Raw genomic sequence first — 21,667 nt, forward strand, 5'->3', positions numbered from 1 at the left:
TATTTTTGTAATATATGTAATTTGCCTCAGTTAAGGCACTTTCCTAAATTTGGGCTTGGTTTTTTTCGAGAGTTTAATCTGACATAAGTCTTACATCAGAAGAGACTCACAGTAAACTTAAAAAGTGTTGTACTGATTTAGAACCACAATTTAATTTAATCTTCTAAAACCACTTTCACTTTCATCTAAGAACTAAAAAAGGGCATCTTAACAATAAAATAACTTTATCTAACAGCAGACAATGCTGGAACAACCTGTTGAACTTTCTGTTCCACCACCTCCAGCCTCACACTTCTCTGCCAGCTCCTGCACACACATAAGCTCCCAGCGAGATCCGTCAGGGAGCTAATCCTGCAGAAAACAAGCTCTACAGGAGAAAAATGAATACTTTCTGTGATTTTAACTCCCTGAATGAGTTCACCATGAGTCAGGTGTCATCTGCTAGACCATTAAAATGGGTGGCAATGCCTAGTGGCAGTGAAGAGGGGAACGAGACTGTCTCCTTGTGGTAGAAACTATCCATTAGCTCAGCCCAAGGACATGTCGTGTATTGCAAGTCTGCAAGTTCACATCGTTCACCAGTTTTATTACTCTGTCATGCTTTTGCTGGCTACTGCTGTTCTTAAGAATAATTTAAGAGTAACAATTTTAAGGTATCTAAAAATACAGATCCACTGAGAACCAGTTTTTTTTCTAAAGGCACATTTGGTATTCTAGCTTCTTTAAAAACTCTTTAAGACAGTACCAAATTAAGATTTAAACACTATTTTTCAAATACTTCCAAGCAAGTAATCTCCCAAATACTTAACCTCCAATGTTTCTGTTTTTTCATTGCAACATTTGGTAAATAAATCCTAAAGGTCATTTCCATGGCTCAGGAGAATGTGACTAATATTATGATACATATTCCTGGAGAACCTTTTTTTTTTTTTTTTTTAAGAAAAAAAAAGAACGAAATAAGTATAACATGACTTTTATGGATGTCACCATCTTTGGTCTACATCCAAATGCATGCTAAAAATAGTAAGAACAGTTATATTAATACAGGAAAGTACAAGGTGTCTTAATGCAAAATTTGGTTTACATAGAACACAAGTTTTTCCAGAGATGTACATTAAAACAGCCAAGAGAAAAACACCACGCAAACTGTTCCCTATCTTAAGATGACACTGAAGATTGTTATTTATGTATTATGCAAGCAACTGATCCCAGGTACTGTTCTTAGAAGCAAAAAATCACAGGTATGCGCATATGAATAAAAATTAGAGATATGCAAGATTTTTGGTTAACTGAAAATTTAAATTGGTTACTTAATGATTACATTAACTCCTAAATTCAAGAGCAGACAGGACACACCCAGAATTACATAAGTTTGTTCTTAGTCCGTTCAAGAAAAAAATAATTATTTGAAATACCTGAATTCTTCCAAAATCCACAATAGTTTTTAAAAAGGCAAAAGATTCTGAACAGACCTTTAAATCAGCAGTGTACCAAAGCAATTTTTTACATGGCTTTTCTCTCACTGAGGTATCCCAGAATCCATTAACTTAAATTTATTCGCATACCAAGAACACATTAAGACTTCACAAATTTCTGTTCTTCTCCCTTTTCAATTATGCCACCATCAGTCAAGCATTACTATTCCAGAGCCATGAAAAACAGTAGTCTTTTTTTTAACAGCAACCATCACCTCCCAAAGTTCCAAGAGAAAAGATGGAGACATTAGGCACCAGCTTTGCTGCAACTCATCAACAATAGATAAGATCATAGCAGCACTAGTCACACAAAACACCTGGTGCTGCAGGCTGGAAATAGCAAAACCAGCAAGAAAATTCTCTAGGGTATTCATTATTATCATCTTAGGTACCACCTTGTCTTTCCTATCAAGACATCAAGTTCACATATGGCATTTGAGCGTATATATATTTAATAGTTCCATGAACACATATGCTTCCCTTAAACATAGCTGAATATAGACTTTTCAGGTGTTCCTTTTCAAGCTGTATCTAATGACATCTCAGCACTCTGCCAAAGCAACTGCTGTCTCCCTAGGAAAGTAGTAACTGTAGCATGAAAATCACAGTTGTACTTGCTTCCTGCTTTTTCTCATAGCTACTATTCCAAAGGCAAACATGCCCCACACTCATCTGCCCCCACCCCCAATCTGGAATTTAACAGAAAAACTGACAAAAAATACCAAGGAACAAGGTTAAAAAAAAAAAAATCCATACCAAAACCTGAAACCCCATTTCTGGCCACTGTTATTAAGTATTATGACAAATTAAATACAATTTATTTTAGCAGATGTCTGTGATTTCTATTCCAGGCCCACCTTAGTTTATTCATATTTTTTAAGAAAACATTTGCTCTACATCCAGCAGTTAATTCAAGCCCCTATTTAATATTACAGACTCAAAACCAATCTATGTCTCAGAAAACTTAATCAGTGATTGTAAGGTACTGGACATACCTCCCTATTTTGACATACTGGGGCAACTATGAAATATAACCAAATAAAAGCCGTGGCTTTATGCAGAAACTACACTACATTTCCTACCATACCTACTACTGATGTTGCAATAGCATAACTATTAGAAGAGATTTGGCATATTAACCAGCACATCGTTCATCTCAGGCCAAAAGGTCTAGTTACAATGCAAGTGGCAGCAAGCATTATATCCATATTAGCAGTATTCTTTTTGCAACCCTTGATAGCACTGCACTTCATGAGGAGTGGTGGGAAACTTTAAGGGGAAAAGGATAATAACTAAGACAAGGCAACTGGCTGCCCTTGTAATCTGCAGTCAACTTAAAGAGCCACTACAGGTCATGAGAAATTTCAAGATGACAACTCTTTCATAGTTCTCTTCCCACGGTCAGAAAAAATACCACATGGAAAAGAAATACTCCATGAAAAAACTACTCTTTCACAAGCTTTTATGGTAACTTGCACGTAAGCCAAACAATGTACAAGGGTATCAATCACTTTCCAACTTAAACGCCTTTTCAGAGTCATGCACGAACATAAGAATGTTCAACCAACATGTATCAGCTGGCTCATGCACTGTTTTCGGATATTGATATCTACAATGCTTTTACCGGATCTAGCATCATTGTCTGAGCTCAGATGACTCAGACATGAACAATGTGAAAACATAGCTTGTTTTCATGTTTAAAAAGCCTCCATTGGTCTCCTGCAACAATAACAGGAAGAACTGTACGGATCGATATGCAAGATTACCAATAGGGGTTTTTCTTCTCCTACCAACAACATGCACGTAAAACTTTCTTAACCAGGTAACAAGCAACACTTACCAGATCTCTGTGGAGCACCCAGTTTGCATGGAGGTAATGGATTCCATCAAGGATCTGGTAGAGTAGGGATTTAACCATTGATCTTGGCAACTGCATGGGCTTTTTATTTGCTTTTGAGGCACGGTGAAACTTGATAATATGCTAGAAACAAAACAAGTAGAATCATAAGCATGTTAGGTAAGTGGAAAGGTTTTTCTGTTGTGGTGTTTTTTGTTAAACTATTAACACTAAATAATGGAATGAAATACAAAAGTTCATTGAACTTCGCAATTAAAAGTAATAGTGATGTGCTCACAATTTCCTTGAATTGTTTTTGTTCTCTGAGTTGCTTTAAAAAACAACTGTCAAGCTTCTGTTAATATTTAAAGACTGGCTACTTACCTTGAGTAAGGTGTCTTAGACATTCTCCTCCCACCCTCCTCCCCATCTGAGATCCTCTTACCCTCAGCTGCTACAGCAGAAGCCCAAACCAGCAGTATCTACCAGAAAGACGACTGCACTCTATGCTTTCACACACCTTCACTCTTCCTCTCCAAAACCACCCAGGCCAGAGTGCCTGCAACTACTTTAGTGTTTCCCCCCTAAATTAGAATACCAGTAAAGAGAGTTTAAATAAATATTTAAATAAAGAAATGGGGCCACGGGAGCTAGGCTGGAGGTGAGCAAGCAAGACACAACTCCTGAAAACCTCACATCATCACATAAGGGTGAGATCATGTTCAAACACCTAAAAATGGTTATATTCTCGCTTCCAAGTTTTGGCTGCATACTTCACTGATGATGACAAGCTAGTGGCTCTTACATTACAGAAGTCAGTCAGCCCACTAGAGGACAAATACCACATAAAAACATGGAATGCAGAAAGGGACCCCAGCATTAGTCAATTGAAGGAATGAAAAAAAGATCATGAAAAGATTGCTGAGAGATCATGAAATATTCATAAACTAATTACTATTTATTATAAGATCAATGGGGGTTAGGTTTGGTTTTGCTACCCTGTACAAGAAATAAAGTGGGGTGAGGCCGTTCTACATTTTCAATCCTCAGACAAGGTGCCTTGCAAGACAAACACAATCTTAACATATTGCCATTCAGCAAACAACTAAATCCATTTATTCGCGGGGGGGGGGGGGGGGTGGGGGGTGGGGGGGGAGAAATCTTTTTGAGCACTATTCCAAGAAGCATCTCAAATTAGTTTTCAATTATGTGCTCTTTGGAGAGACAGAAATAATAAAGGCAGTTTGCATTTTTACTGAGAGCAATTCAAAATGCTAATCCGTAGAGTGACAAGACTACTAATTACCCAATTCTTTAAATAGGATTTGTTTAGTTCAAGATCATCTCCCTCTCCAGGTTAAAAAGGTAGCCAACGGCTGTGCTTTCATTAGACCTCTTCTCCCTCCACCACCACCCCCTGCCAAGTCTGTCACTACTGCTCCCAGTGAAAATGATAATGGATTAATGTTTCCTCATGGTAAGTGCTACCTCTGGCTGTCACCAATACTTAGCCACTGTCAAACTGTGCTTAGCAAAAGTGTAGACAATACAGTTTAAAGAGAAATTAAAAAAAAAAAAAAAAGAAAACATCCCAAAAAAAATCAGAACAGCTGCTTGCTTACTCCAACAGCAATGTTCCCACGGAGCCTTTCACTACAACAGTGATGGCTGTATATTAAAAAACAGTGTAAAAGAAACCTACAGGATTATTGGTTTTTAATATACAAATGAGGATCAGTAAACAAAACAAACTCTTAGTACCTGATCCTTCTTCAGTACCTGATCCTTCGATCCTTAGTACCTGATATGAAAACTATAATGGAAAGCCTTAAGGGTTCAATTCCTTACCAAAGGTTTTTCTTGTCATGTGGCAAGATTCTGTGTCAAAACTTCAACTGGGAATCCCTACTTTCCAGTACTACACAATGCTCACTGGATAATGACCTTCATGTGTAATTATGATCCGATTTTTAAAACAGTAATGATTCCATAAACTCCCAAATGATTGTCTTTATCAATACATGGTATGAAAAGATACAGGAGCACCAACAGGCCAAGGTCACGATACAAGCCCAGCCCAGCCCTTTTTCAAGGTGCATGTAATCACTAAAGGGGATTTCAATACCTGTTCGAAAACTGACCAGTATCCACACAAAACATTATTCCTTATAATAAAGGCATACAGAAAATGAAACCGAAATAGGGTCCCATGAGACAGCATGAGACACAACTTAGTATGGATGCATTGAGGAGGAACGCTCTGCCTCCGGCCCTGCCACAGCCCCTCTGGTGCCCTGGAGGAAGGGACTGCGACAGCACCAGGCTCGTACCATCTGATTTCTGTCCCTGCACTCTCATTTGTGGCTCCCTGGTTCCTTCCAACAGATTGGGAATCCTGCTGAAGGTTTTGTCCCATGAGAAACTAAAGATCCAAGCAGACATTTGAGGCAGCATGAGAATCTGCTTGGGAACAAGACGCTAGCAATCAGGCAGCTACTAGTACGGCCGGGCCATCCACTAGACTGGCAAAGCAAAGCCCACACAAGGGTAGAGGAGAGGAAGGCTTTTTCCTGTGGTGATTCAAAGCAGCAGCATCCCTATTCCTTCCTCTTGTTCCACAGGAACCCTAAGGTGAACTTTTGAGGCAGATAATCTCCCCCCACACTGAGCTTTAGGTACGCAAGTTACCTCTAGACCAGAACTAGCGTAACAGTGCAATGCTAAGCTAAGTCACCCAGCCAGACTTGCCAGCTGAGGGCTCACCACCACACTTACCAAAGTGGGTGCACACTCCAAAAGATGTCAGAGCTTGCTCTTATCTGCCTCTGAAATACCACTTAGACACATTCTAAATCACCTTTCTCTGATGCTTGCTTGTCCCAGTCAGAAAGGCTAAGAGAGCAAGCTCCTTTCTTGAAAGAGTTATTGAATTGCTGAAGTGAATAAAAACTGATAGTTTTACTTTAAGCAAGAAATATCACGATTAGGTAAAATTCAATTTCCTACAAAAGCAAAAAAAATAATTATTGTTGCCAACTTACTCTACAGAAGTTTATATCTATCAAATTGCAGCTATCACCCCATCACAGTTTAGATTAGAGAACTGAACAAAAATTAAACTCAAAACATACCGCAGGGACAAATATTACAGGGAACTGAAAAGCTGAATTGCCCCAAGCCACTGAAATGAATCCACAGTGCTTCTGACCAAGCCCTACTCAACAGTTTTGTAAAAAATGTAGTTAATTAAATTTCTTGTATGCAACTAGCCATATGAAGAAAGACCAACACATAAACCCAGCACTAAACAGCAATTTTAATGGCAGTGTCCATCTAAGAAACAGAAGGGCAAGTAAATGCCATTGCTGAACTGCATCTCTTCTACTGGAGGCAGCAAAGCCCAAGCTTTTTCTTATTTCTTTCTATTTTCAGAAACAGATCTATTGGCCCAGCCACCGTTGTGGGAAAATATCCCTCAATTTTTTTTAAAAAAATAAGAGCATCAGAACAGAGTTAAATGAATGGCTATAATTTGACAAAAGTTTCAGACAGCAGGCCTATCAGGTGTACAGTAAGCTCCAAACCAAAGGATGTCATAACAATATAACGATGCTAAAAGATTTTTTTCACTTGAGCAATTCTGCAAACTTCAGCTATGGCAGGGAGATGCGCTCTCTTCGTTTAAGACTTAATAGTTTGAATCCAAGACCTCAGGTGTAGAAATGGGTGCAGGTACCAGCACAAACCAGGATGTTCTTTATACATAACTGCACCATTCAAGTGGATGAGGCATTCTCCACTAGCTTCACCTCCTCAACAGTCCAAAAGCGCAGCCTCAAGTACATCATATAACAGCTGTAATCTTAGAACTAACAAAGGTATGGAATAATCTACAGAAATTATAGGAATTGTAACCTGCATTTCACATTCCCCAGGTGACTGCCCTAACCACTAGGCTTCAAAACCACACTCCTCCTTGCTCTCATTCAATAAATCTTTTTGTAGAATAGCACAGCATCAAGACTGTCCCATGAGCTATGAGTACAGATTTGAATCCTGACAGGTACAAAGGACATTCTGCATTTGTCACCAGGAACCAAAAGGTGTGCTCAGACACTACAGGTTCTAACCTTTAGGTACACTCAAGTTCTTTGCTGAAGCCTACCCCTAATGGATAATCACTAAGAACAAAACATGAGAACTTCCACAATCCGGTCACATCAGAGGCATGTTTGCAGCAAGACAACAAGCAGACAGAGGGTCAAACAGCTTCAGCATTTTCCACATCTTTTTTCACTGTCACTCCTCAAAGATAACTTAATTCCCATATTCTGGTAAGACCACAAAAGCTGGAAAATACCCAGACACATTCAGCAAAAGTTTCGGAAAGCCTTAATTGTCAGTGTGCACTGCCAGTTGCATGCTGCAGAACAGAAACCCATCCACAATTTCATTTTAATTAGTTCATCAGAACATTGCAGATGCAAACCCTCCCACTGATATATCTAAAATGCTTCAAAACAAAAGAACACATGACATATGAGGTAAATGAAGCTCCAGGCAACATTTAAATCTATTCAGCATAAGTAGCCAAGTTACTTTCCCTTTCTGCGCATCTGTATTTTCAGATTCCTAAATCTTAAAAACATGCTTCCACTGATTGGATTCCAAAAATGTTGTGAGTCAACTGGGTATTCACTTTTGAAAATAAAGATAAAGTGAAAATATTTCTATCACTTCTACATATTTTGTTTTAAATTTAAACAAGGCCTTGACTTTGTGGCAGTGGCTTTAAGTCTATACTCTAAATTAAATTAATACTTCACTGACCAACACTAAAGTGCACGTTTATTAACATTCTAGACAAGTAATGAAGCTTCCAGAGGCTTGCTATAATTTGCTGTTCGCAGTCTCTGGGACTACTGGTTTTATTTACTAACTGCTTATTCCCAATTATCAGCTTCAAAAAATGTAATAAAATTGAGAGGAGAAATGGATGAACTGGCTTATTTCAGTAAGACTATTTTAGCTTTTGCAAAGGCAAGACTATATAAATGATAAGTGATAAAGAAGTGCAAAAGAGCTAAGCATTTGGACAAAACATACAATGGTGACTCACTGAACTATGTTCAGTCTAGTAGTTCGTCTGTCTTCTACAGACTAGTGTGTTGAAATTAGTTTGAAAATTGGCTGATGAAAAACTAGACACATTTTCTAAATCCTCCACCATAAACCAACTAAACATAATGCATGACAACATACCGCAAACCCATTTAACTTGTTTTAAGAAAATCCCTGGTATTTACTCAGCAGTTAAATGAACATTTAAAAAAATCCTAATTTTAGCCTGATTCCAAAGAAGCCAAGTTGATGCAAACATACTCTCTCTGTGTTTGTGTCATCTCGTTCCCAATTCTAAGAATTGTTGTTCAGTATGACAGAGGTTAAAACAAACAAACAAACAAACAAGACCTGGGAAGTTTTCATGGAAGAAAGAAGACAGCTAAAGGAGAGATTTTATGCACGTCTGACTAAATGAAGTTACAGTGTGAGCTCCCACCTCAACAGACATGAGATAATCCACAGACCTCAAGACACAACCCCCTAAGATACCTGACTAGTTTGAGTTCTACTGCTTAAGCCAATGCTTATTTCAAAATTACATGCATCTCCATCAAACTGAAATATGATGTCAACACAGATGCTTCTTCCCACTGAAGTTGTCTGTTCCAACAATTTAGCACAAACCCTTCGCTCTATCCAATCCCTAATACAGCCTTTGAGAATAAAACAGAATTACGTCAATGCGTCAGTAAAGTTACGTTTTAGTATTAAAGAGATGGAAGTTTAAAGACATGGAAGCTTGGATACACATTAAATCTGTGCCAAGGTCAAGAGGAAAATGTAGATTATATGACTTCAAGTCTCATTTTAAATGTAGAATTATTTCCATCTTCTCTCCTCAGCAACCAATACCCAGCAATCAAAGTTAACTAATATTGTTGAGCATTAATGTTGCAAAGCACTTAAAAGTCTATGGAAGAATAAATCAAAATCTAAAGGTGGTAAAACAATCAACCATGCATTGTTTGCACAATTTTATTTTTTTTTTTAAAAGAAGCATAGACCCAACTAACCTGAGTAATATTTGCTGTTCCAAAAATAAATCACAGCTTCAGAAGCCTACCCTTAGGAGTCATTTCAGACACTAAGGTTTTAGACACTAAAAAAAAATAAATGTTGTCAAGCATGTTATCACAATAAAATAAAATCAAAACAGAAGTGGATAAAAGTATTTCTACAGCAATCACCTAAGTTTCCAATTTTGGAATCATTACAGCAATCAATGCGACAGTCCTTCAGAAGGGGGGTGGGGGGGTGGGGGTGGTGTAAAACTTCACCTCAACATGCTCCCTTCTAAATGATGCCAGCACATGGCCATCATCAAGTATTTTCTCCAGAAAGTCATTAACCAAACTGCCTAATGAAAAATCCATTTCCAAGTGACAAGAGGTCAACAATTTAAGTAACAGTGAAAGAAGCATTGATACAGTAACATTTGCTAATGCCAACTCGCTTTAAATACCTGAGCTTTGAAACAAAGCAGACAACCGATTCAATGTAATTTTCTTAGGTTTTGCTGGGGTCTTTTTAGGTCTTCTACATCTTTCAGACCTAAATATGTCAAAATAACTCTAGATGATAATAAAAACATCAGAATTCAGCTACCCCTGAAACGCTCAGTATCCAGGCCATTCCATTCACAGTAATTCCTCACACGTCATGCTTTTGCACCCTTGCCTCTGTCTTTGGGGTCTGTTCCTACCTGTTGTTTCCCCCATTTCTCACGCTTCATGGTACGGAAAATGAACTCACATAAAGTACCCTCTAACCCCCACAACCCCAGCAGAAAAAGCAAGTTTTGTGAGTGACAAGCGCATTCTCGGAACAGACAACTATCGATATCAACAAGAAATGGCGCTGCTCTCCACAAGATATCCAAGCATCACTTTGGTATCAAAAACACCCCATCCATTATATTTCAAAGGGATAAATCATGTCATAAAGACTTTCCATAACCATGGCCAATGATAAAAATTGGAATGTTAAAGCCATCAAAACCTATACCAGCCCACTCCCTTCTTCCCCAACAAATCTTACATGCCTCTGCCAGCTAGCAGAATCCTGTATCGGTAACTACACGCACAATAGAGGAGACAGAACAAAGAGTCACGCAGTGGAGCAGGACTGAATTAAAACAAAAACATATACATGACTGCAGCAAATCAAAAGAGAAAAAAATAAAACCACTACACTGAGAAAAGTATTTTCATCTATGTAAAAATATTTGTGATCAACTGCTGTCTGAATTATCCTCAAGATTTAGAACTAAACTGAAACCTAGTGGAAGAAAGAGTTATAATCGATTACACCATATTTGAGGAATACTTTCAAACTCAGATATATCAGAAAACATTCGTGTGATTATGCAAATGTGCAGTTTCGTTGCACAAATCAGTTTGCAAAACCCTCACAATTTCATTTAGCATATAAGAACATTATTCAAAATATTGTTTGCTGAAAATAAGTATATTTATATATATATTGAGAGAGTCAGCTAGTGTTACAAAATTTACAAGTAGAAAAAATATTTTTCTCCTTTCCATTATTTGATGATTATTTTTAGGTATACATGACCATGCTTATAATCTCTATCCTACACTTTTAAAGAGCACAATATACATAAGTAACAAGTATTTAATATAATACAAAGCCAGTCTGTGCATATATTTTCATTATCAATAATATTTTCAAGATTAATTTTATTTCATATTTCTCAGTAGTATTTACTGCTAAGCAGTTAGTTGTTAGAGGTCACCAGTTTTTAATAATAAGAGAGAAACATTCAACCAAACCTAAAAAATACCCATCATGGTTCAACTGGTCTTGGACAGTTAATGTATTATCACATTCAATATTACAAATCATAGTTAATAATTTACTTATTTATTAAGAACCCATTTATTAAGAACCAACAATGGTTTTTATGGCCATAAAACACATTCAAAACATTTTACTGTGATAAAAACGCCACTGTTTTTCAGAATGATATTTTAAAAAAAAAAATAATCAGAAGCTTCTGATTTAAGTTACAACATAGATTTCCAGAAAAGGGGATCTTAAGGCTTTCAAGTTACATGTATATATTAAATGAGTCTGGAAACTAGCTCTGTACCATAGCTAAAAAAGTGGATACCCTATCAAATCAGCACATACAAAAAAAGAGTTACATAAACGTTGCTTAGGAACAAAACTCCTATTTAACAATATAGACACTATGGAATTGAAGACATTGAACATGTGCTTATCTGCAGTACCAAAACCAAAAATACATGCTTTAGAAAGTATTTTCAATACTAAAATTAAGATGCTATAGAAGTATAGGAGAGCAGCTAGGAACAAAAAAAAGGTCTAAAGTATTATAACTCTTCAATGACTAAAAGTAACTACACTGACAACAAATAGAATTCACCTCCAGAGCAGATTTCAACTTTTCTAAAAGTCCAATGAAGTAACCATCATGCATTTAATATAAATTTGAATAATGTCTTCAAGTGCATGAGTTTTACATAGGAAGTCCTGGACAGCAGTACACTACTTAAGACTAAGGTAAAATAAGAACACACATTGAAGTTGAATAGCAAAGTAAGTTATTCCTTAGTGATAAAATAGCAAAAACCTATGGATTTAAAACAACCTTTTTAAAAAAAAAAAAAAAGGTCAAAAATTAACAGAAAAATACACATATCAGTTGAAGGAATTACACTTTTTCTTGGAAAGATTTCATCCATGCATAGTTTTATAAGACTATGAAGTTTTAACTGTGTACTGGAAAAAGTAACTTTAAAATAGTATGAGTTCCACTCATGGACTTAAGAGTAACTCAGCTACGTGTTAACATAGTTACATTTTTGATCTTAACATACATTAATCAAGGCAGAAAACCTGAATACAATTTGGATTTAAAGCACTCACGACCTTATGAGTAGATATTGAAAAAGAAAAGTCCCTCACAGGAGACAGAACAAGAGAAGGCTGGTTCTGTGGCTATGAATATCTGAAGCTTAAAGTCTCAGACATCTAGAATATAAAGGTGTGACACCGAAGCAGGTTGCCAGGGATTTAGAAAGGATGTGGCCTGTAATGTATGAGATACTCAATACCATCTCTGGACAGACACGTTTTTAACCTTCCATCAGATATTCCTTTTATACTGAGCTACAAGCTAATGAATCTTGCATTTACTTCATAGCATGAGCATATATAATGCGATGACAGTGTAGACAATACACTATAAATTAACATATGTGGCACATCCAACAGTCTAAGAACTTTACCAGTTGACAGACACTAACAGCCAAGAAAAATCATAAGGAAATCATCTGTGGATTACATTAAGAGTTATGGTAATTAAACCAAACAAGGGTTATAAATCAATTCATCAGAAGAATTCCTATACTCTTAGATATTCTTTGTTGTAACCTCATGAATGGCTTTGCATATTTTTGTATAATGCAACATGAGAGGTAATGAAGGAAAAATCTTTTATAGACTGTTTAAGTTTGTAGGCAAAGACAACATAGTAAGTTATCAGCAATACCTGTCAAAAGTAGTTCAAATTAGAATAGCTTTCTTCATCCCTTAGTAACGGTATCAACAGAAGTTACAGCAAATTATAAAGTATGGTGCTATCTATACTCACATTTCATATTTCAGCAGTCTAATCATTGGGAATTAAATACAAAGTTAAAAAAAAAGTTCTTGCTCACCATAAAAGAACTTTTTAATAAGCTTAATTGGCACCATCACTTTTCCTCATTAGAACAGGACAATCTTTTTTTTCCAGCATTACAAAATTAACAGTATAAGATAGCATCTAATATAGTTCATTCATCTCTTGCCAAATGTTTCCAGTACAGAAGCTGAAAAAAGGTAATGATTTTAATTAATCTGATGTTTTGGAAGTGATGAGCATTTACTCTTCTCATTGCAGCCAGTAGGAGTTAATACAGTTGGGCAGCTTTGAACAGAAGGACGATACCCATACTTCAGACAAATTTTGGTAAGTAACTCTAAGGTACCTATATTTGAAACCATTGAAACTACCTCTCTCTAGTGATAGCACATCTACAATTCCAAAATTTAAATCCTTCTAAAGTGATACCCACAATGAATAGACTTTTTTTGCTTTTGTGTAGTGCTGGGGGAGCACAAGGTGCTAAGCAATAACAAAACGTGCCAATCCCCTACTACAATTTCTACCCCAAAGAGCTGAAAGGGCACAAGCTGTAAAGCACAGGAAATGCAAAACACAACACAACACAGACAGAATGACAAGTGGTTGTTATTACTGAAATGCGTTACAAAATAAGTGGATTTTCAGGAGTTTTTTGAAGGAGGATAGTGAAGGATCTTTACGTACGTTAATTGGGAGGCTGTTCCATGTGTAGGAGGCAGCGTGGAAAAAGACACAAAGTTGGGAGTGAGCAAAAGAGACAAAAGGGGAATTAAGAGCGATGCTTGGGAAGTGCTGACGGTAAAGGAAATGAGGACCAAGGTTAAGCCAGAACCAAGAGTGCCTTGAACATGGCTAACTTTATGCAAGGGAGGAAAAAAAATTCCTGGCAAAGGCTTAAGAAGCAAGGAAACATGGTCAATTATACAGCAAAAGAGAAATGATTCGTGTAGCATGTCCCATAGGGGGGGGGGGGAAAACAAAAAGTAAGAGTTAGGAAGTGGGAGACCAGTTCACATCAAATAACTAGTGTAACAAACATTTCAGTCTCAAGGAATAGAAAAGAATTAAGTTCACTGAGATTATGACCAATACCCAGCCAGATGTGAAGAGTGGTAATATGATTAGACTGCAGTTATTCTTCATCTAAACCTGTTAAACCATGTGAAAAATCACATATAGCGTAATAACCACTTGCCCAAAATAAATTCAAATGGAAAAGGTTAGAAAAAAGGTATTTTAAACATGCCATTCAATGTAGCAGTAAAATATGTTTGTTGTGGTTGTTCTATAAAATGAGTGAACTCATTTGGTGCACAAATAAATTCTGTACCATACAGGGGTTTAGCTGCTGTATTCCTATTCATCATCACTGTCACCAGTTATGAGAAATACACAAACTCTCAGTATACACTTAACTTTGATGAAGAAAACTTTTAAAATACAAATCTGTGACTCCATAAGAGAAATCAAATTAAGATATTTTTTTAAGCATACGAAGGGGAACGAAATACTATGACTTTACTTGTTCCGAGCCAGGAGCACCTTTTTGCATGGTCTAATTTTATGTTCCTTCCAGATTACAATTTGTGTCACTTACAAGTACATATTCATTAGCTCTTGAGAGCTAAGTGCAAAGAAATTGAGCAATTTGTCACTAACATTAGTAATATAAACTTTTATATTATTGAGCCTTAAAAAGCAATATTGGAATTTATATTACTGCTTCCTCTCCTTGCCAGTATTTTCAAAGAAATTATAAACATATTCATTAATACTCTTAGTGTTTTATATATTTTGGGGTTAAACACAAATCCAAGCCCAAGCAACTCACACCTTACGAACAGGTGTGGAGCTTGGATATTTGTATGAGTTCAACTCATCACATCATTGATGTCCATCTCTACAATAGATCAACTCATCACATCATTGATGTCCATCTCTACAATAGATCAACTCATCACATCATTGATGTCCATCTCTACAATAGATTAAATCAAATCATCGTATTTTGCTGGGAACTTAAAAACAGACATCTAAGCCTCTACTCCTTTTCCATATAGTTATAGTCGACCAGTAGGCCCAATCAGCAGCACTACTTTTTCTTCTTATTTTCTTTCTGCTCATACTGTCACAAATTCACTGTTTAGAATTAGATGATTGAATGTTGGTCACTTCCACTATATCTCAGTGATAGGACTCAGTGAAGTGCAGAGAGAAAGGGAGCAGAAAGAGGGAGAGCAGAGAGAGAGTTTGGTTGGTTGGTTGCAAACTGTTTTACAAGTCCTCCATTTAGGAAAGCTTTCTTTAACTCCAATTAGAGCTTGTAGGAAAAATCTTTTTGCTTCAAAATGCAACATGACTTCAAAAAATTCTACATAGCTTTTTGCAGATTTTCAAGTGTACAAATAACAGGATGTCAGTTAGACCCCAATTACAAATTTTATGCATCTCTGTGCTATATGAAGGTATATCACACACACTCATATTATACTACCTCAGACACTCGGGGAAATCTGTACTTACCCACAAATCATGTTCAGCATAATCAAACAGCAGCCAAACCTTTCTGTCACTGTGAGAAAGGAAAACCTTCTGCAATGCAATCACATTAGGGTGCTTCAGCTCTCGTAAAAGCTGCAAAGAAACAGAGAAGCTCTTGTTACTTCTGTGTTTTTTTAAGAAAGACACAAGACAACAAAACAGGGCTTAGCACAAAGAGTGAGCAATTAATCCTAGAAGAGGCCCTAGAAGAAAAGATGCCAGTGATTCAGCACATAATCCTCCAAATGTCAAAATCTGTATATACACAGCCTCCGTGGCATGGGTTACTGTTCTGCCAACACAGCTGGCCATCACCAGCTACCCTTCTTTGCCCCACAGTCAGCACACAGCTGCCCATCCCACCTACTCATCCCACTCACCCTCAGCCTCTATCCTAAAGTAAAAGATGTTACTACACACAAACATAACTGTTCTGTTAAAGGTGAACATCAGGATTTGAGAATGCCAGAATGAAGTCTGTATTGCTGGTCCAGCTCTTTATGTGGACAACGCAGTCCTTGATCACCACATAAATTATTGGTAGTACAATGATTTCTTTTGCATTGGATCCCTGTCTCACTTGCCTAGAAGTCCACAGGGTGGATCTTCTCAGAATATAAGGCTGCTTTCAAAAAGAAGTTTACCAAAACCATTTTTCTAATCATTGTTTCAACTACTATCCCATAATGCAGAAATAAACCCAGGCTTATTTATGGCTTGCCAGAAAGAAAACTAAGTCTCATGACTAATTAGACAGCACATTAAAACAGGCACCACTGCTGAAGTCATCCTTCTGCCAGATTAAATCAGTCTCAGGAGGAGTTGGGAAGCAGTACTCCCAAAAACATCACTTCCATGGAATCACTTTTTTTTTTTCCCCTCTTCCATACTGCAGTCACAAGAATGATTGATCACTTCTGTTTTATCTGAAAATTGCTTTCATCTGCAGCACTAGTATATAAATTGCCAACAATCAATTTATAATGGCGAAATAGTAAATGGAGTAGGTTCCAAGGCACATTTGAGAGAAATGAATTGTCCCTTTTTTCACCTTACAGAGAAAGATGCAATATGGGGGCGGGGGGGGGGGGATAGGGGAATATGGAAAATTATTAATTTTAATTTATATTATCCTTTGGCTATACAGGTATCTGTCAAGACAAGGTATGTTCTAAGGAATATTACAACTGCTTAGATCTATTCCAGTTTTCCAGCAAATGAAATAATTTAAATGCCTTTTCTACTAAGCAGGAAGCATTTTCTTTTTGTTTCTTCCTCTCTCTAAGCACTAAGAACTTCTAGCTGTAAAAGAAATTCCTCCCTAATGAACTGATCAATAGTCACACCCAGGTATCACTTACAAGATACCAGTAGATATCATTTTATCACGTAAATAGTAACAACTTGCAGAATTATAACCTAACAATACTCTAGAGATTAAAATAAGTCTCTTCGACATGCATCAAGAGATGTTGCTGTATACTTTGTCTTTAGCAATATTAAAAACTGTTTTCCAGTAGGGACTTGATGTAATGCCTCTGCCTCTTCTCTTTTCTTTCTCAATAAGGAGTTCTTTCTATTTTATGATAATTTTTACACTATGAGGAGGAAAAAAAAAAATATAGTAGGCACTTTTTTTTTTATTTGCTGTTAGATTTTTCTTAAAGATACTGTTGGCTGCAATAGCAGTATAAAATAACTCCAGATTTTTCTTCCTTAAAAAAATGAGATTAAATAAACCATTATCTCAAAATATGTAAAACTTTGCAGTAAGAAACAGCCATAGAGAATATATTTCCATATCAAATGCTAGCATATAATAAACACTAACAGAAATATTATGTAGAGCATTAAGAATGGGAAGACTGCCTAAAGCATTGTGCATTAACAGAAAGGTACTATATGAAAACGAGACAGGAATGTGTATATTTCAGTTCTGAAACACTTCTGCTCACACCAGTCCACAGAGAGAAAACGTACATAGCAGTGGGCTATCAGAACAGCCTGATTAATAAATGAACCTGAAACCTCTCCTTTTTATGCAAGTCACAAAAAAGGATACTTCAATATGAAAGAAAGTGTAAATTTCTTACCCAAAACAATGACATACACTCATTTACAATGAGTAAGTTACTTCTAACGCATCATTCTTCTCTTTTGATTCAACTTAGATAACACAATAAGCATCCCTATCCACACCCAGCATTTTTCACATGAGTTACTGGTATGATCTTAAACACTGATTACCGTTACAAGTAAGGGAACGTGGGAAGAAATCAAGTTAGTTTTATACTACACATGTTGAGTTTCTAACAGAGAATGTCTGTATCTGAGCTGAAGGTGAAGAATACAGTACTCTAAGGCCAACAGTGTCTGCAAAAAAGTTCTGACACGATTTGCGGCTACTGGATGACTGGTTACAGTTGCAGACATAGATGGTAAGAGCTCCCACCAAACTAATAAAGCCTGTTTACGCAGGTTACAAACACAGTCTCTACCTGCCTGCTTCTCCAGCCTGGCCTGCCCATAAAAGCTAGCAATTTTTCTAAATTGTACTGTAAATGAACATGTTAAAAGCAGTAAGATTGTTTTTAAAGGTGCAATCTAGAAGATGCTGGGATGCTCCCGACACCTTAATCATGGCGGCTACTGCAGCCTTATAAATAAAAATGTTATGTTTTTCTCTCACGAGAAGTAGTTACACAGCAAAATATTTCAGAGATACGAATGCTTACCAAAAGACATCTTCTCTAATAGTTATATTTAATGGGATATTCATCATTTATAAAGAACATATATGGACTTGATTCTCTGACTTAAACTCATTCTGTAGTTATTTAGACACCAACCAATATTAAAAACTAGACTGAAAACTTGTCAAGTAATCTTGTTAGATTATTAGACCATGTTAGATGGAACATGTAACAGAAAATACTGGTAAGTTATTATTAAAAATATTAAAATAAGCTTTTGTGTTATTGATTCTGTACTCCAACAGATTAATTAATTTGTTAAATCATTTTTCTTTTAATTCATTAAATCAATAAATAAGGTGGAAGGCAACTCAAATTTTATTTTCTTGTCACCTGTCTTAAGTGAATGCTTTAGCACTTAGCACAGCTAGTAATTTTGGAAGTGCTTTTGTAGTTTCAGCAAACAACAGACCTGTATACCACCTTCTTCTACTATATAATAGTACTATATATAGATAAATATATATAATAACACTTCTAACACTAATATAACAGGAGGCCACAAAAAATTTCATGTAAAATAGAAACCTGCAAGTGGACGGAAGCGGTACACATCCAAACCAGCACAGTTTTAAAGGCTTTATGACATTCTGGCTGTCAAGACTGTGAATGCTGCACAGCAGCCGGGAGCCATACCAAGAAAATGTTGGCTCTAGAGTCCAACACACTGGTCAAGAATGGAAGATCTGCTCTAGCTATGCTGGGCTTGCAATGGTGCTAGGCACCAACTAGATGACATGAGAAACTATAGCTCAGGGTACAATTGGCTAGCATGAGTCACCAACAGAAATGTCGGTCAGATTTACAGCTGAAAATAACCTCATCTAGAGACAAAGACAAGCAGAAGAGAGTGACCACAAGGACTGAACAGGTCCACAAAGAGCGGAGATGAGGGGAGTCATTCAAAAAGCACTGGAAAGGTGGGATCAGAAAGGAATACAGGGCAGAACTAAATACACAGCTATGGAAATCAAGAGTGCAAATGTGAGATGTTTCAAAGATAATTATTGACCTGCCGTTTAGCTAAAAAGAAACCTGAGATTTCAAAAACAGTATTTTCATTAAAGCAGACAGGGGGAAGCCAATAATGTGAAAACACGGGGTCATATTTAAAGCTACTTGCATCGTGGCTGTATCAACTACGTACCCTAATGACTTTTACGCCTGACTAGAATTTTGTCAATATTTAACCTCCACACCAACCACCTAACAGTACTCTCATTAATATTTGTCTAAATAGCTTCAAAATTATGTACTGCTTTAAAGGATGCCAGGGTAGTCCCCAGTTGCCCAGCTAACCCTACTCTTGAAACAAAGACCTAACTCATGTTAGATTTGCCACTTTAGATTTTCTGCCAGCTTCTGCTATGAAGGGTTGTGGGTTCCTATCATCTTTGTGCAGACTAAGAACGAACCTGACTTCAAATTCTCTGAATAAGGGAGCAGAAAACCTAATTGTTAAATATATTGCCCAAATTGGGGGTGGGTGGGGTGGGGGGGTGGCAGGGGAAGAGTGTCTTAAGACTAGAGTTAGACTTTAGCTTGGTATAATGTTTCACCTTGCCATGTCACCCTTTCACTACTCCCTTTATTAGCAGTCACGTGCCACATATATCTAACAGTTAAGTCATGCACCTTTTCCTGAAATGGTTGTATGTTTGTTCATCACCACAAACACATTTCACAAATGTGCATTTTAGCCATATCTAGAATCCCAACGACAACTTCAGAGACACGGTAAATAATTGTCTACAGCTTTTCTGCACCACAGATTGCTGTATAAACTTTAAACATACAAAATGGATAGATGAGACATAATACCAATACTATTTTTCTTAGGTCTTTCACAAAAGTAAATCAGTTTGGAGACTTGGTTAATTCAAGTCTAAAGTTAGAAAGAAGTTGTTAATAAACTGTCCTAGTAATTGAAAGATTGCATTCTACCTGACAACATTTTATTACAAGGTAACAGCCCAAATGTAAAAAGGATCTGCAACTGCTAAAATCTATTACTAAGTGAACACAACATCCTATTTTAATGGTACTGTAGCTTACTGTTCCTCTAAAATTTCAAGTTCCATCATACACAAGTTGCAGTAAAATGCTAATAAAAACCTGTCTCAGGTGAGTAACAGTATGTATCGGTCTTGGTAACAGCATAAAAAGCAGTTTAGGTAGAAAGTCATTCAGAAGGACATCATTCTGAATTGTCAACATCTGTGCAACTTTAATGGCTTTCTTGTAAACCTATTAGATTTTTTAATTATTCTTCTGGTCAAGCGAATCGTACAAATGCCTTTGCTCGCCACTTCTCTTAGTTGATGCCACAGTCTCAAATCTTAAAATGCTGCATTTGGATAGCCCGAATGGCATGAAACAGCTTGTACGATTCCAGGCAGCTACACACTATATACAGAATGGCAGTAATTTCTTCAAAGGGTAACAAAAACTAGATGAAATTTACTGCACAAAATTCTGAATTCATGCACTTAGAAACTAACCAAGAATTTCTACTAAAGACTAAGAAGGCATCAGGTACAAGTGACAAAAAGGTAGAACCGGATTACTATAGAACAAAGAAAACTGAGAGCTTAAGTCTGATACTAGATATACTAGTTGAGGTATTTACAGGAGAAAAGAGGTGTATTGATAGCAATACATAAAAGACTTCTGTGATGTACTTTTAAATATTACATGTGGTTTTCTTTACCTATGCTCAAACATCTCCCCTTCCACACACACACACACACATATACACGACAATGAACTCACCCTGAAAGAGGCAAAGGGTGTCCACAAGAGCAGTCTCTCCCTCAACAGGGAAGAAAAAGCTTACTCAGTTATGTAACCAATAAAATATTGAAAGGGAATTAGATTGATATCCATTAAAAAACAGAGGCATGAGCATTGAAAATGAAAGACATAATTACGCTAAATGACAATCATGGTTCAAGAACAGGCAGATACAACTGATAAGAGATAAATTTACCCTGCAGCATGGGATCTCATGAACAGAAAGGTTCAAGAATGTGCCTCAATAACAGGGAAAACAGCATCTCTCATTTGCAGCTTGATCGTAATTTGGGGGGAAAAAAAGTTACTAGCTGAATTTGATGTAACAGTCAGGCACTAGATTCAGTGATGCAATACGTCTGCGTAGTATGTGCTTTTATAGAAGCCTTCATGAAAGGTGGGTTTGGTGAGGACTGATTATTTCCAGCAGATGAAAAAATTCATGTACTGATTGGCAGCCACCTTCTAC

General features: G+C 36.8%; 1 protein-coding gene across 3 annotated transcripts in view; it reads right to left on the minus strand.

Moving 5' to 3' along the window:
- The window catches only part of CDK19 (cyclin dependent kinase 19), a 132,998-nt gene that overhangs the window by 66,332 nt on the left and 44,999 nt on the right, over window positions 1-21,667 (minus strand). For all 3 annotated transcript variants that reach the window (XM_037391224.1, XM_037391223.1, XM_037391222.1), the window contains 2 exons: window positions 15,635-15,745; window positions 3,316-3,456 (listed from right to left, as the gene is read on the minus strand). In XM_037391224.1, coding sequence (XP_037247121.1) covers window positions 3,316-3,411 — 96 coding nt within the window. In that variant the 5' untranslated portion in view covers window positions 3,412-3,456; window positions 15,635-15,745. The remainder of the gene's footprint in view (window positions 1-3,315; window positions 3,457-15,634; window positions 15,746-21,667) is intronic.

This window comes from Falco rusticolus, chromosome 6 (genome assembly GCF_015220075.1).
Source record: "Falco rusticolus isolate bFalRus1 chromosome 6, bFalRus1.pri, whole genome shotgun sequence".
Lineage (NCBI taxonomy): Eukaryota > Metazoa > Chordata > Aves > Falconiformes > Falconidae > Falco > Falco rusticolus.